General features: G+C 74.3%; 1 protein-coding gene across 1 annotated transcript; it reads left to right on the top strand.

Moving 5' to 3' along the window:
- The first annotated feature begins 10 nt into the window (after window positions 1-10).
- Window positions 11-13,969, top strand: LOC142825559 (uncharacterized). The gene is given in 16 exon segments (XM_075917411.1): window positions 11-149; window positions 1,306-1,348; window positions 2,657-2,792; window positions 4,706-4,751; window positions 4,831-4,949; window positions 6,903-6,992; window positions 7,145-7,261; window positions 7,263-7,279; window positions 7,351-7,410; window positions 7,576-7,628; window positions 8,056-8,099; window positions 9,750-10,331; window positions 12,338-12,532; window positions 12,849-12,892; window positions 12,984-13,092; window positions 13,392-13,969. Coding segments are annotated over 16 exon segments (1,884 nt in total). The 3' UTR covers window positions 13,482-13,969.
- The last annotated feature ends 589 nt before the right edge of the window (window positions 13,970-14,558 follow it).

The raw sequence follows: 14,558 nt of genomic DNA, 5'->3' as shown, positions 1-14,558 counted from the left end.
GATCCGCGCCATGGCTGCCGGGCTGCTGCTGGCGCTCCCGGCCCTGGGGGGCTTCGTCCTGGCCTCGCTCTGCCTCCGACGCCGGCCCCAGCTGCTGCACCGGCCTCGGCCGCCCCCCTTCCCCTGCCGCCACGTGGCCCACCGCGGGGGTGAGCTGGGGGGAGGGGCGGCAGGTGCCGGGACAACGGGCGGGGGGGGGGGGATCCGGGGGGAGGGCGGCAGGTGCCGGGACAACGGGCGGGCGGGGGGGGGGGTCCGGGGGGAGGGCGGCAGGTGCCGGGACAACGGGCGGGGGGGGGGGGGGCCGGGGGGAGGGCGGCAGGTGCCGGGACAACGGGCGGGGGGGGGGGTCCGGGGGGAGGCGGCAGGTGCCGGGACAACGGGCGGGGGGGGGGTCCGGGGGGAGGCGGCAGGTGCCGGGACAACGGGCGGGCGGGCGATCGGGGGGGGGGGGTCCGGGGGGAGGGCGGCAGGTGCCAACGGGCGGGCGGGGGGGGGTCCGGGGGAGGCGGCAGGTGCCGGGACAACGGGCGGGCGGGGGGGGGTCCGGGGGGAGGCGGCAGGTGCCGGGACAACGGGCGGGCGGGCGATCGGGGGGGGGGTCCGGGGGGAGGGCGGCAGGTGCCGGGACAACGGGCGGGCGGGGGGGGGGTCCGGGCGGAGGCGGCAGGTGCCGGGACAACGGGCGGGCGGGCGATCGGGGGGGGGGGGGTCCGGGGGGAGGGCGGCAGGTGCCGGGACAACGGGCGGGCGGGGGGGGGGGTCCGGGGGGGAGGCGGCAGGTGCCGGGACAACGGGCGGGCGGGGGGGGGGGGGTCCGGGGGGAGGCGGCAGGTGCCGGGACAACGGGCGGGCGGGGGGGGGGGTCCGGAGGGAGGGCGGCAGGTGCCGGGACAACGGGCGGGCGGGGGGGGGGGTCCGGAGGAGGGCGGCAGGTGCCGGGACAACGGGCGGGCGGGGGGGGGTCCGGGCGGAGGCGGGGGGCAGGTGCCGGGACAACGGGCGGGCGGGCGGGGGGGGGGGGTCCGGGGGGGAGGGCGGCAGGTGGCCGGGACAACGGGCGGGCGGGGGGGGGGGGTCCGGGGGGAGGGCGGCAGGTGCCGGGACAACGGGCGGGCGGGGGGGGGGGGGTCCGGGGGGAGGCGGCAGGTGCCGGGACAACGGGCGGGCGGGGGGGGGGGGGGTCCGGGGGGAGGCGGCAGGTGCCGGAACCGGCTCCGCCTACCTGCGCCGAGACACAGACCCCTTCCCCGCACACCCGGGGCCGGGGTCTGTAACCGGAGCATCCGCCCCCCCCGCCCTCAGGCTGCGGCGAGAGGATCGAGAACACGCTGGAGGCTTTTACCCAGTGAGTGACCCCCCCCGGTCCCCTTCCCCCCCCCCGCTCGCCCGCTTGACCCCCCCCCTCCGGCCCGCACCGCTGACCCCCCCCCCTCCGCCCGCTGACCCCCTCTCCCGCCCCGCCGCCCGCCCGCTGACCCCCTCTCCCCCCCCGCCCGCCCGACCCCCCCCCCTCCGCCCGCCCGCGACCCCCCCTCCGCCCGCCCGCCCGCTGACCCCCTCTCCCCCCCGCCCGCCGCTGACCCCCCCTCCGCCCGCCCCGCCGCTGACCCCCCCCTCCGCCCGCCCGCCCGCTGACCCCTCTCCCGCCCCGCTCGCCCGCTGACCCCCTCGCTCGCCCCCTGACTCTCTCCCCCCCCGCTCGCCCGCTGACCCCCTCCTCCCCCCTCTCCCCGCCCGCCCGCTGACCCCCCTCCGCCGCCCGCCCGCTGACCCCCTCTCCCCCCCCGCCCGCCCGCTGACCCCCTCTCCTGCCCCCGCTCGCCCCGCTGACCCCCTCCGCCCGCCCGCTGACCCCCCCTCCGCTCGCCCACTGACTCTCTCTCCCCCCCCGCCGCTCGCCCGCTGACCCCCCTCGTCCCCCCCTCTCCCCGCCCGCACCGCTGATCCCCCTCCGCTCGCCCACTGACTCTCTCTCCCCCCCACCACCCGCTGACCCCCTCTCCCCCCCGCCCGCCCGCTGACCCCCCCTCCGCCCGCCCGCCCCGCTGACCCCCTCTCCCGCCCCGCTCGCCCGCTGACCCCCTCCGCCCGCCCGCTGACCCCCTCTCCCCCCCGCCCGCCCGCTGACCCCCCCTCCGCCCCGCCCGCCCGCTGACCCCCCCTCCGCCCGCCCGCCCGCTGACCCCCTCTCCCGCCCCGCTCGCCCGCTGACCCCCCTCCGCTCGCCCCGCTGACCCCCCTCCGCTCGCCCGCTGACCCCCTCTCCCTCCCTCTCCCCGCCCGCCCGCTGACCCCCCTCCGCTCGCCCGCTGACCCCCTCTCCCTCCCTCTCCCGCCCGCCCGCTGACCCCCCCTCCGCTCGCCCACTGACCCCCTCCGCCCGCCCGCTGACCCCCCTCCGCTCGCCCCGCTGACCCCCTCTCCCTCCCTCTCCCCGCCCGCCCGCTGACCCCCCTCCGCTCGCCCGCTGACCCCCTCTCCCTCCCTCTCCCCGCCCGCCCGCTGACCCCCCCTCCGCTCGCCCACTGACCCCCTCTCCCTCCCTCTCCCCGCCCGCCCGCTGACCCCCCCTCCGCTCGCCCACTGACTCTCTCTCCCCCCCGCCCGCCCGCTGACCCCCTCTCCCCGCCCGCTGACCCCCCTCTCCCCGCAGCGCGGTGGCCCAGGGCGCGCAGCTGCTGGAGCTGGACTGCCAGCGCACGCGGGACGGGCACGTGGTGGTGTCCCACGACCAGAACCTGCGGCGCCAGGCAGGCTGGGACCACAACATCCGGGACCTGGACTACGCGGTGAGAGCCCGGCTCGGCCACGCCCCCTCTGCGCCCAACCCCCACCCTGCCCCCCAGCCGCACCTGCCCAGCCCCCCACTGCACCCAGCCCCTGCCCCCCAATGACACCCCCACTGCACCCAACCCCCACCCTGCCCCCCAGCCGCACCAGCCCAGCCCCCCACTGCACCCAGCCCCTGCCCCCCAATGACACCCCCACTGCGCCCAACCCCCACCCTGCCCCCCAGCCGCACCAGCACCTGCCCTGCCCCCCACTGCACCCAACCCCCACCCTGCCCCCCAGCCGCACCAGCCCAGCCCCCCACTGCACCCAGCCCCTGCCCCCCAATGACACCCCCACTGCACCCAACCCCCACCCTGCCCCCCAGCCGCACCAGCACCTGCCCAGCCCCCCACTGCACCCAGCCCCTGCCCCCCAATGACACCCCCACTGCGCCCAACCCCCACCCTGCCTCCCAGCCACACCAGCCCCTGCCCTGCCCCCCACTGCAACCAACCCCCACCCTGCCTCCCAGCCGCACCAGCACCTGCCCAGCCCCCCACTGCGCCCAACCCCCACCCTGCCTCCCAGCCGCACCAGCCCCTGCCCAGCCCCCCACTGCACCCAGCCCCTGCCCCCCAATGACACCCCCACTGCACCCAGCCCCTGCCCCAATGACACCCCCACTGCACCCAACCCCCACCCTGCCTCCCAGCCACACCAGCCCCTGCTCCCCAATGACACCCCCACCCTGCCCCCCAGCCGCACCAGCCCCTGCCCCCCCAATGACACCCCCACTGCACCCAAACCCCCACCCTGCCCCCCAGCCGCACCTGCCCAGCCCCCACTGCACCCAGCCCCTGCCCCCCAATGACACCCCCACTGCACCCAACCCCCACCCTGCCCCCCAGCCGCACCAGCCCAGCCCCCCACTGCACTCAGCCCCTGCCCCCCAATGACACCCCCACTGCACCCAACCCCCACCCTGCCCCCCAGCCACACCAGCCCCTGCCCTGCCCTGCCCCCCCACTGCGCCAACCCCCCACCCTGCCCCCCAGCCGCACCAGCACCTGCCCAGCCCCCCACTGCACCCAGCCCCTGCCCCCCAATGACACCCCCCACTGCGCCCAACCCCCACCCTGCCCCCCAGCCACACCAGCCCCTGCCCTGCCCCCCACTGCACCCAACCCCCACCCTGCCTCCAGCCGCACCAGCCCCTGCCCTGCCCCCCACTGCACCCAACCCCCACCCTGCCTCCCAGCCGCACCAGCCCCTGCCCTGCCCCCCACTGCGCCCAACCCCCACCCTGCCTCCCAGCCGCACCAGCCCCTGCCCTGCCCCCCACTGCGCCCAACCCCCACCCTGCCTCCCAGCCACACCAGCCCCTGCCCTGCCCCCCACTGCACCCAAACCCCACCCTGCCTCCCAGCCGCACCAGCCCCTGCCCAGCCCCCCACTGCACCCAGCCCCTGCCCCCAATGACACCCCCACTGCGCCCAACCCCCACCCTGCCTCCCAGCCACACCAGCCCCTGCTCCCCAATGACACCCCCACCCTGCCCCCCAGCCGCACCAGCCCCTGCCCAGCCCCCCACTGCACCCAACCCCCACCCTGCCTCCCAGCCACACCAGCCCCTGCCCTGCCCCCCCAATGACACCCCCACCCTGCCTCCAAGCTACACCCCCAGTGACATCAACCACCCCCCCGGCCACCCAGTAACACCATCACTGCACCTAGCCCCCACCCAGACCCCATAGGCCTCCGCTCTCTGGGACTTGGACCACCCCAAGCTCTCCCAGGCCCCCTAGACACCCCATGGGAACCTCAAGCAATGTGAGTTGGGGGCCCCCATCCTCCTGGTCAGCCCCCACCAGGCCCATGAGCTGAGCTCCCCCCACCCCTGTGCTTGTGACGCTGCCCCTCTCCCCCCCAGGACCTGCCCCCCTACAGGGACCCTTTGGAGGTGACCTTCTCGCCTGGTAAGTGCCAAATCTCCCCTCCCTGCACCCGGGATCCAGGCCCCCACCCCACCCATTGAGCACCCTCCCTCCCCGCCAGGGGCCTTGGCGCATGGCGCCGACCACCGCATCCCGCGCCTGGAGGAGGTGTTCCAGCGCTTCCCCCACCTGCCCGTCAACGTGGAGATCAAGGAGGATGACGACGAGCTGATCCGGAAGGTGAGGGACCCAGGCGTTCGGGCCTGCAAGCCCAGCTACCGCACAGGGAGCGCCGCGCCGGCATCTGTGTGCCCCGATGAGCATGCAGGGAGACCCCGGACGCCGCTCCAGCCCCCCCTTCCGCTCCCGGAGCCGGGAGAGACCCCGGAGCCCCGCTCCAGCCCCCCTTCCGCTCCCGGAGCCGGGAGAGAGACCCCGGAGCCCCGCTCCAGCCCCCCTTCCGCTCCCGGAGCCGGGGAGAGACCCCGGAGCCCCGCTCCAGCCCCCCTTCCGCTCCCGGAGCCGGGAGAGACCCCGGAGCCCCGCTCCAGCCCCCCTTCCGCTCCCGGAGCCGGGAGAGACCCCGGAGCCCCGCTCCAGCCCCCCTTCCGCTCCCGGAGCCGGGAGAGACCCCGGAGCCCCCGCTCCAGCCCCCCTTCCGCTCCCGGAGCCGGGAGAGACCCCGGAGCCCCGCTCCAGCCCCCCTTCCGCTCCCGGAGCCGGGAGAGACCCCGGAGCCCCGCTCCAGCCCCCCTTCCGCTCCCGGAGCCGGGAGAGACCCCGGAGCCCCGCTCCAGCCCCCCTTCCGCTCCCGGAGCCGGGAGAGACCCCGGAGCCCCGCTCCAGCCCCCCTTCCGCTCCCGGAGCCGGGAGAGACCCCCAGCGCCCCGCTCCAGCCCCCCTTCTGCTCCCGGAGCCGGGAGAGACCCCGGCGCCCCGCTCCAGCCCCCCTTCCGCTCCCGGAGCCGGGAGAGACCCCGGCGCCCCGCTCCAGCCCCCCTTCCGCTCCCGGAGCCGGGAGAGACCCCGGAGCCCCGCTCCAGCCCCCCTTCCGCTCCCGGAGCCGGGAGAGACCCCGGAGCCCCGCTCCAGCCCCCCTTCCGCTCCCGGAGCCGGGAGAGACCCCCAGCGCCCCGCTCCAGCCCCCCTTCCGCTCCCGGAGCCGGGAGAGACCCCCAGCGCCCCGCTCCAGCCCCCCTTCCGCTCCCGGAGCGGGAGAGACCCCGGAGCCCCGCTCCAGCCCCCCTTCCGCTCCCGGAGCCGGGAGAGACCCCGGAGCCCCGCTCCAGCCCCCCTTCCGCTCCCGGAGCCGGGAGAGACCCCGGAGCCCGCTCCAGCCCCCCTTCCGCTCCCGGAGCCGGGAGAGACCCCGGAGCCCCGCTCCAGCCCCCTTCCGCTCCCGGAGCCGGGAGAGACCCCGGAGCCCCGCTCCAGCCCCCCCTTCCGCTCCCGGAGCCGGGAGAGACCCCCAGCGCCCCGCTCCAGCCCCCCTTCCGCTCCCGGAGCCGGGAGAGACCCCCGGCGCCCCGCTCCAGCCCCCCTTCCGCTCCCGGAGCCGGGAGAGACCCCGACGCCCCGCTCCAGCCCCCCTTCCGCTCCGGAGCCGGGAGAGACCCCGACGCCCCGCTCCAGCCCCCCTTCCGCTCCCGGAGCCGGGAGAGACCCCGACGCCCCGCTCCAGCCCCCCTTCCGCTCCCGGAGCCGGGAGAGACCCCGACGCCCCGCTCCAGCCCCCCTTCCGCTCCCGGAGCCGGGAGAGACCCCGACGCCCCGCTCCAGCCCCCCTTCCGCTCCCGGAGCCGGGAGAGACCCCGGAGCCCTGCTCCAGCCCCCCTTCCGCTCCCGGAGCCGGGAGAGACCCCGGAGCCCCGCTCCAGCCCCCTTCCGCTCCGGAGCCGGGAGAGACCCCGAGGCCCCGCTCCAGCCCCCCTTCCGCTCCCGGAGCCGGGAGAGACCCCAGGTGCCCCGCTCCAGCCCCCCTTCCGCTCCCGGAGCTGGGAGAGACCCCCGGCGCCCCGCTCCAGCCCCCCCTACCGCTCCCGGAGCCGGGAGAGACCCCCGGTGCCCCGCTCCAGCCCCCCCTTCCGCTCCCGGAGCCGGGAGAGACCCCCAGCGCCCCGCTCCAGCCCCCCTTCTGCTCCCGGAGCCGGGAGAGACCCCCGGATCCTGACTGTCTCCCTGTCCTACCCCCAGGTGGCTGAGCTCGTCCGGTGTTACCATCGCTCCCACATCACTGTCTGGGCATCCTTCAACAGCAAAGTCCTTAAGAAGTGCAAGGCGGCGGTATGTCTGTCCCTTCCCAATGTCCACCCAGCCGCCTCCAGCCTGTCCATCTGCCCAGCCACCTCCCGTCCGTCTGTCCTCCCAGCCACCCCCTGCCTTACCCTTCCCTGGCCTCCCCACCTTCACAGCAGCCTCCCCTCTGCTCTCCCCAGAACCCCGACATGCCCTACATCTTCTCCGTCCAGCGCGGCCTGCTGCTCCTGCTGCTCTACTACACCGGCCTGCTGCCCTTCGTGCCGCTGAGGGAGTCCTTCCTCCAGTGCCCGCTCCCCCTCCATCATCAACCGGTGTGTGGGGCCGGGGCGCCTGGGGGGACGGGGTAACTGGGGCCAATTAACCCCACCTCCCTCTCTCTCAGGACCTACTTCCCGGTGCCCAAAGGATGCCTGGGGGACCTGCTGGCAAGATTCACCCACATGTGAGTGGGGGGCACCCCTACCCCTTTTCACCCCCCACAGGTCTCCCCTGCACCCCTGCTTAGAGGAAGGGAGGCCGGGCTGCTGTTCGCATCATTAGTATTAGGAAACCTGGGGACGGAGGAGGCAGCAGCCCCCAATTTCTGACTCTGTGCCCCACCCCCCAGGGTCACCATGAGAGAGAAAACTCTTCAAACATCTGGAAGACAGAGGCATTCAGGTGAGGTCCCAGGGCTGGCAGGGTCAAGAGTGGGGGCACCAGCAGGGCTGGGGGCAGGGCTGGGCTGGCAGGAGCTGTGGGGCGAGAGTGAGGGGCACCCTCAGGACTGGGGGCAGCAGCAGGGGCAGGAGCGGGGGGCACCGGCAAGGGCTGGGGGCAGGTGTGGGGGGCACTGGCAGGGCTGGGGGCAGGAGCAGGGGGCACCGGCAGGGCTGGGGGCAGGAGCGGGGGGCACCGGCAGGGCTGGGGGCAGGAGCGGGGGGCACCGGCAAGGGCTGGGGGCAGGTGTGGGGGCACTGGCAGGGCTGGGGGCAGGAGCAGGGGGCACCGGAAGGAGCTGGGGGCAGGAGCGGGGGGCACCGGCAGGGCTGGGGGCAGGAGCGGGGGGCACCGGCAGGGCTGCTCTCATGCCTCCCCTTGGCACCAGGTTGTGCTGTGGGTTCTGAACGAGGAGCAGGATTTCGAAGAGGCGTTTAGTTACGGGGTGTCGGGGGTCATGTCCGACTACCCCACCCTGCTGCGTCGCTACCTTGACACCCACCCCCCGCCTGCGCAGGGCAAGAAGGATGAATGATGAGGCTGCTGCCCGGTGTCTCCTCTCATCTCTATTCCTGTGCAGAATAAAAGTTGTTGGGCGCAGCGGAGCGTGTGTGGACGTGCACCGCCAGTGCAGAGGCTGGGGCGGGGGCGCTGCTGATGGCGGGACTGGCCTTGCTGGCCACCCATGCACCAGCTCCAGGGAGCCCTGCTGCTCTCCCTTCTGGGGTACCTGATAGGGAACCAGGTTCTGCCCCTGGCCATTCTCAGAGTGGGGGCTGCGAGGGGCACTGCACGGTTACAGTGGGGGGCTGCCAGGGGGCACTGCACACGGTTATGGTGGGGAGCTGTGTGGGGGCACAGTACAGCAGTGGGGGGGCTGCAAGGGGCACTGCATGGCTGCGTGTGGAGACTGCGCGGGGGCACTGCAGGGTTGTGGTGGGGGGCTGCGAGGGGCACTGCACCATTACAGTGGGGGCTGCGAGGGGGCACTGCACACGGTTACGGTGGGGAGCTATGTGGGGGCACTGCAGGGCGGTGGTGGAGGGCTGCGAGGGGCACTGCACCATTCCGGGGGGGCTGCGAGGGGCACTGCACCATTCTGGGGGGGCTGCGAGGGGGCACTGCACCATTCGGGGGGGCTGCGAGGGGCACTGCACCATTCTGGGGGGGCTGCGAGGGGCACTGCACCATTCCGGGGGGGGCTGTGAAGGGCACTGCACCATTCTGGGGGGGCTGCGAGGGGGCACTGCACCATTCTGGGGGGGGCTGCGAGGGGGCACTGCACCATTCCGGGGGGGGGCCTGCGAGGGGGCACTGCACCATTTGGGGGGGCTGCGAGGGGCACTGCATCATTACAGTGGGGCTGCGAGGGGCACTGCACCATTCCGGGGGGGGGGCTGCGAGGGGCACTGCACCATTCTGGGGGGGCTGCGAGGGGCACTGCACCATTCCGGGGGGCTGCGAGGGGCACTGCACCATTCTGGGGGGGCTGCGAGGGCACTGCACCATTCCGGGGGGCTGCGAGGGGCACTGCACCATTCTGGGGGGGCTGCGAGGGCACTGCACCATTCCGGGGGGGGGCTGCGAAGGGCACTGCTCCATTCCGGGGGGGGGCTGCGAGGGGCACTGCTCCATTCCGGGGGGGGCTGCGAGGGGCACTGCTCCATTCCGGGGGGGGCTGCGAGGGCACTGCACCATTCCGGGGGGGGCTGCGAGGGGCACTGCACCATTCCGGGGGGGGCTGCGAGGGGCACTGCACCATTCCGGGGGGGGGGGCTGCGAGGGGCACTGCACCATTCCGGGGGGGGGCTGCGAGGGGCACTGCTCCATTCCGGGGGGGGGGGCTGCGAGGGGCACTGCTCCATTCCGGGGGGGGGGCTGCGAGGGGCACTGCACCATTCCGGGGGGGGCTGCGAGGGGCACTGCACCATTCCGGGGGGGGGCTGCGAGGGGCACTGCACCATTCCGGGGGGGGCTGCGAGGGCACTGCTCCATTCCGGGGGGGGGGGGCTGCGAGGGGCACTGCACCATTCCGGGGGGGGGCTGCGAGGGGCACTGCTCCTTTCCGGGGGGGGCTGCGAGGGGCACTGCACCATTCCGGGGGGGGGGCTGCGAGGGGCACTGCTCCATTCCGGGGGGGGGCTGCGAGGGGCACTGCACCATTCCGGGGGGGGCTGCGAGGGGCACTGCTCCATTCCGGGGGGGGGCTGCGAGGGGCGGGGCCATGAATACATTTGCCTTTGCAGTGACTGGTGTGTCTCTGTCTCCGCGGGGGGCTGGGGCGCGGCTGTGGGGCCCAAGCCAGGCGCCGTGATACCCGGGCGAGGGGCGCGGGACGGGAGGGGAGGGGAGGGGAGCCCTAGCTGGGCTCTCCCGGACCGCCCGATATTGGGGGCCCACCCCATGCTCGGCGCTGCCCCTTTAAGACTCTCATTTGCATGCCGCCTTCCGGTTGGCGGCTGCGGCGGCGCGGGGGCTCCTGGGAGCGGGGCGGGGGCTGCCAGCTGGTCTGTAAACAAGCGCAGGAGCCGCGGGCTGGAGGGGGGTCCTGCCCTCCCCCTCCGCCAGAGGCGCTGGGCCCCCAGCGCCCCATTTCCCAGCTGCCGTTCCCTGGCCCGGCCTCGGCGGCTGCGGGGAGGGCGCACAGCCCGGGCAGGATCGGAGGTGTGTCCCCGGGGACACCGCTGGGGGAGGCTCGCAGCGCGGGGGAGGGGCGGCGGGGACACTGCTGGGGGAAGCTCGCAGCGCAGGGAGGGACGGTGGTGGCGCTGTTTGCAGTGCGAGGACTGGTGGCACTGGTGGAGGGCTGGTGGGGGCAGTGCTGGGGGGAGCTCGCAGTGCAACGGTGGTGGCACTGCTTGCAGCGCAGGGAAGGGCTAGTGGCACTGCTAGGGGAAGCTCGCAGCGTGAGGGAGGTTTGGCGGGGGCACTGCTGGGGGAAGCTCGCAGCGTGAGGGAGGTGTGGCGGGGCACTGCTGGGGGAAGCTCGCAGCGCGGGGGAGGTGTGGCGGGGTGCGGCGTGGGGGAGGTGTGGCGGGGGCACTACTGGGGGAAGCTCGCAGCGTGGGGGAGGTGTGGCGGGGCACTGCTGGGGGAAGCTCGCAGCGCGGGGGAGGTGTGGCGGGGCACTGCTGGGGGAAGCTCGCAGCGCGGGGGAGGTGTGGCGGGGCACTGCTGGGGGAAGCTCGCAGCGCGGGGGAGGTGTGGCGGGGGCACTGCTAGGGGAGTTCACAGCGCAGGAGCGGGACAGTGGTTGCATGACTCGCAGTGTAGGGCACTGCTGGGGGAAGCTCGCAGCGTGAGGGAGGTGTGGCGGGGGCACTGCTGGGGAAGCTCGCAGCGTGAGGGAGGTGTGGCGGGGCACTGCTGGGGGAAGCTCGCAGCGCGGGGGAGTTGTGGCGGGGCACTGCTGGGGGAAGCTCGCGGCGTGAGGGAGGTGTGGCGGGGCACTGCTGGGGAATCTCGCAGCGCGGGGGAGTTGTGGCGGGGCACTGCTGGGGGAAGCTTGCGGCGTGGGCGAGGTGTGGCGGGGCACTGCTGGGGGAAGCTCGCAGCGCGGGGGAGTTGTGGCGGGGCACTGCTGGGGGTGGCTCGCGGCGTGGGGGGGGTGTGGCGGGGGCACTGCTGGGGGAATCTCGCAGCGCGGGGGAGGTGTGGCGGGGCACTGCTGGGGGAAGCTTGCGGCGTGGGGGAGGTGTGGCGGGCACTGCTGGGGAAGCTCGCAGCGCGGGGGAGGTGTGGCGGGGCACTGCTGGGGGAAGCTCGCAGCGCGGGGGAGGTGTGGCGGGGGCACTGCTGGGGGAATCTCGCAGCGCGGGGGAGGTGTGGCGGGGGGCACTGCTGGGGAAGCTCGCAGCGCGGGGGAGGTGTGGCGGGGGCACTGCTGGGGGAAGCTCGCAGCGCGGGGGAGGTGTGGCGGGGGCACTGCTAGGGGAGTTCACAGCGCAGGAGCGGGACAGTGGTTGCATGACTCGCAGTGTAGGGCACTGCTGGGGGGAAGCTCGCAGCGCGAGGGAGGTGTGGCGGGGGCACTGCTGGGGGAAGCTCGCAGCGTGAGGGAGGTGTGGCGGGGCACTGCTGGGGGAAGCTCGCAGCGCGGGGGAGTTGTGGCGGGGCACTGCTGGGGGAAGCTCGCGGCGTGAGGGAGGTGTGGCGGGGCACTGCTGGGGGAATCTCGCAGCGCGGGGGAGTTGTGGCGGGGCACTGCTGGGGGAAGCTTGCGGCGTGGGCGAGGTGTGGCGGGGGCACTGCTGGGGGAAGCTCGCAGCGCGGGGGAGTTGTGGCGGGGCACTGCTGGGGGTGGCTCGCGGCGTGGGGGGGTGTGGCGGGGGCACTGCTGGGGGAATCTCGCAGCGCGGGGGAGGTGTGGCGGGGCACTGCTGGGGGAAGCTTGCGGCGTGGGGGAGGTGTGGCGGGGCACTGCTGGGGGAAGCTCGCAGCGCGGGGGAGGTGTGGCGGGGCACTGCTGGGGGAAGCTCGCAGCGCGGGGGAGGTGTGGCGGGGGCACTGCTAGGGGAGTTCACAGCGCAGGAGCGGGACAGTGGTTGCACGACTTGCAGTGTAGGGCACTGCTGGGGGAAGCTCGCAGCGCAGGGGAGGTGTGGCGGGGGCACTGCTGGGGGAAGCTCGCAGCACAGGGCACTGCTCACACCTGTGTGTTTGCCTTACAGTTACTGCTGCACACCCGCCCCACAGGCCCAGTGCTCCCAGAGGCCAGGCCAGGCCGGGCAGCAGCCCTGCCGGGCACCATGGTCCGGCTTTCCAAGCCCAAGACTTTCCAGGCCTACCTGGACAACTGTCACCGCAGATACAGCTGTGTGCACTGCCGGGCACATCTGGCCAGCCACGATGACCTCATCTCCAAGGTCACTGCTGGGGGAAGCTTGCAGCCTGGGGAAGGGGAAGGGGAAGGGGAAGGGGAAGGAAGTGGTTGTTGTGCCTTTAAGTTAACAACACAGAGGAGACTGGGCCTGTGCCCCTCACTCCCGCCCCACGGCACCCCCCCGCCCTGCCGGTGCCCCTCACTCCCGCCCATTTGGTGGAGGGGAAGATGAGTCTGGGCTGATTGTTGGTGGGGGCTGCATGGAGGGCGGAGGAGGAAGCCCGACCCCAGGGGGAGAGTTGGGCGACTGGGGGGGATTGGGGCTCACTGGCTAATGATGCTCTTGTCATTTATTCTAGTCTTTCCAAGGGAGTCAGGGCCGCGCGTACCTCTTCAACTCGGTGTGAGTATGGGGGCACTGGGCGTGGGGATGGGAGACTGTGCTAGGAGGGGGACCCAGGGGTGCGGGTGCTGACCTTTGCCCTCTCCTGCAGGGTGAACGTGGGCTGTGGGCCGGCGGAGGAGCGGGTGCTGCTGACAGGGCTACATGCAGTGTCCGACATCTACTGCGAAAGCTGCAAGACCACGCTGGGCTGGAAATACGTGAGTGGGGGCCCGGGCCGCTGCTCCCCACCGACCTTCCCTCGGGTGCGGAATAAGCTTTGGGCCGTGCACAGGCGCGTGCGGACGGGCAGCCCCACAGCAGCAGAGCCTGCTGTTCGCTTTGTGCTATCCGCCGGCTGCATGAGCAGCTGGCCAAGGCCTGGCTCACAGGGACCTCTTCCCCACGGACAATGGCCATCAGCCCCGGGCTGCAGCCCCCTTGGCCCGGCCCTGCCGCCACTGAGCCCGGCCTGGTGCCAGGGGTCGGGCCCGGGGGCTGACCGGCTCTGTCCCCACAGGAGCAAGCCTTCGAGAGCAGCCAGAAGTACAAGGAGGGGAAATTCATCATCGAGCTGAGCCACATGATCAAGGACAACGGCTGGGACTGAGCCCTCCCCAGCTCTGGCCGGGACCCCCCCACTATCCTGGGGGCGGGGCGCCATACCAGCCCTGGGGCGGGGCCTTGCAGCATCACCTCCGTGGAGACACACTGAGGGGCGGAGCTCTGGGACAGTTTCCATGGAGACCAATCGCAAACCTTGCCCCCCACTAGGGGCTGAGGTGTCACTGTGACGTTGCTATGGAGACCACACTTGGAACCTGGGCCAGCTGTGCAGGGGCAGGACTTTGCTGCCCAGTATCCAGGGAGATGGCCACACCTGCCTAATCTGTATGGTGACACTAAGGAAGATGAATTCACAGGCGGACTGGGCTCACCAGGACAGGCCCACTGTTCAGTGGGAGCCTGGGGGATGTTGTGATTGGCTCACGTGAGGGTGGGTGGGCCGGTGCCCGGAGTGGGGGGCGGCTGTGTACAAGGGGGGGTACAGCAGTGACTGCAAATCAGTGCGTGTAAATAAAGCCGCTTCAACCGTGTGTTCCCCTGTTCCTGCCTCTGCCAGCAGGGGGCGCAGTGGGGAGGGGGCAGGGCCCTGGCTGTGGGGGAGCTCCTGGCCTGGCCCAGCAGGGGGCGGGGTGGGGAGGGGGGAGGGGCAGGGCCCTGGCTGTGGGGTGCTCCTGGCCGGGCCCAGCAGGGGGCGCAGTGGGGAGGGGGCAGGGCCCTGGCTGTGGGGGAGCTCCTGGCCTGGCCCAGCAGGGGGCGTGGTGGGGAGGGGGGAGAGGCAGGGCCCTGGCTGTGGGGTGCTCCTGGCCGGGCCCAGCAGGGGGCGTGGTGGGGAGGGGGGAGGGGGCAGGGCCCTGGCTGTGGGGTGCTCCTGGCCGGGCCCAGCAGGGGGCGTGGTGGGGAGGGGGGAGGGGCCAGGGCCCTGGCTGTGGGGGAGCTCCTGGCCGGGCCCAGCAGGGGGCGTGGTGGGGAGGGGGGAGGGGCAGGGCCCTGGCTGTGGGGTGCTCCTGGCCGGGCCCAGCAGGGGGCGTGGTGGGGAGGGGGGAGGGGGCAGGGCCCTGGCTGTGGGGGAGCTCCTGGCCTGGCCCAGCAGGGGGCGTGCTGGGGAGGGGCAGGGCCCTGG

Source organism: Pelodiscus sinensis, unplaced genomic scaffold, assembly GCF_049634645.1.
Source record: "Pelodiscus sinensis isolate JC-2024 unplaced genomic scaffold, ASM4963464v1 ctg201, whole genome shotgun sequence".
NCBI classification, from domain to species: domain Eukaryota; kingdom Metazoa; phylum Chordata; order Testudines; family Trionychidae; genus Pelodiscus; species Pelodiscus sinensis.
This window is presented reverse-complemented; position numbering and strand designations above follow the sequence as displayed.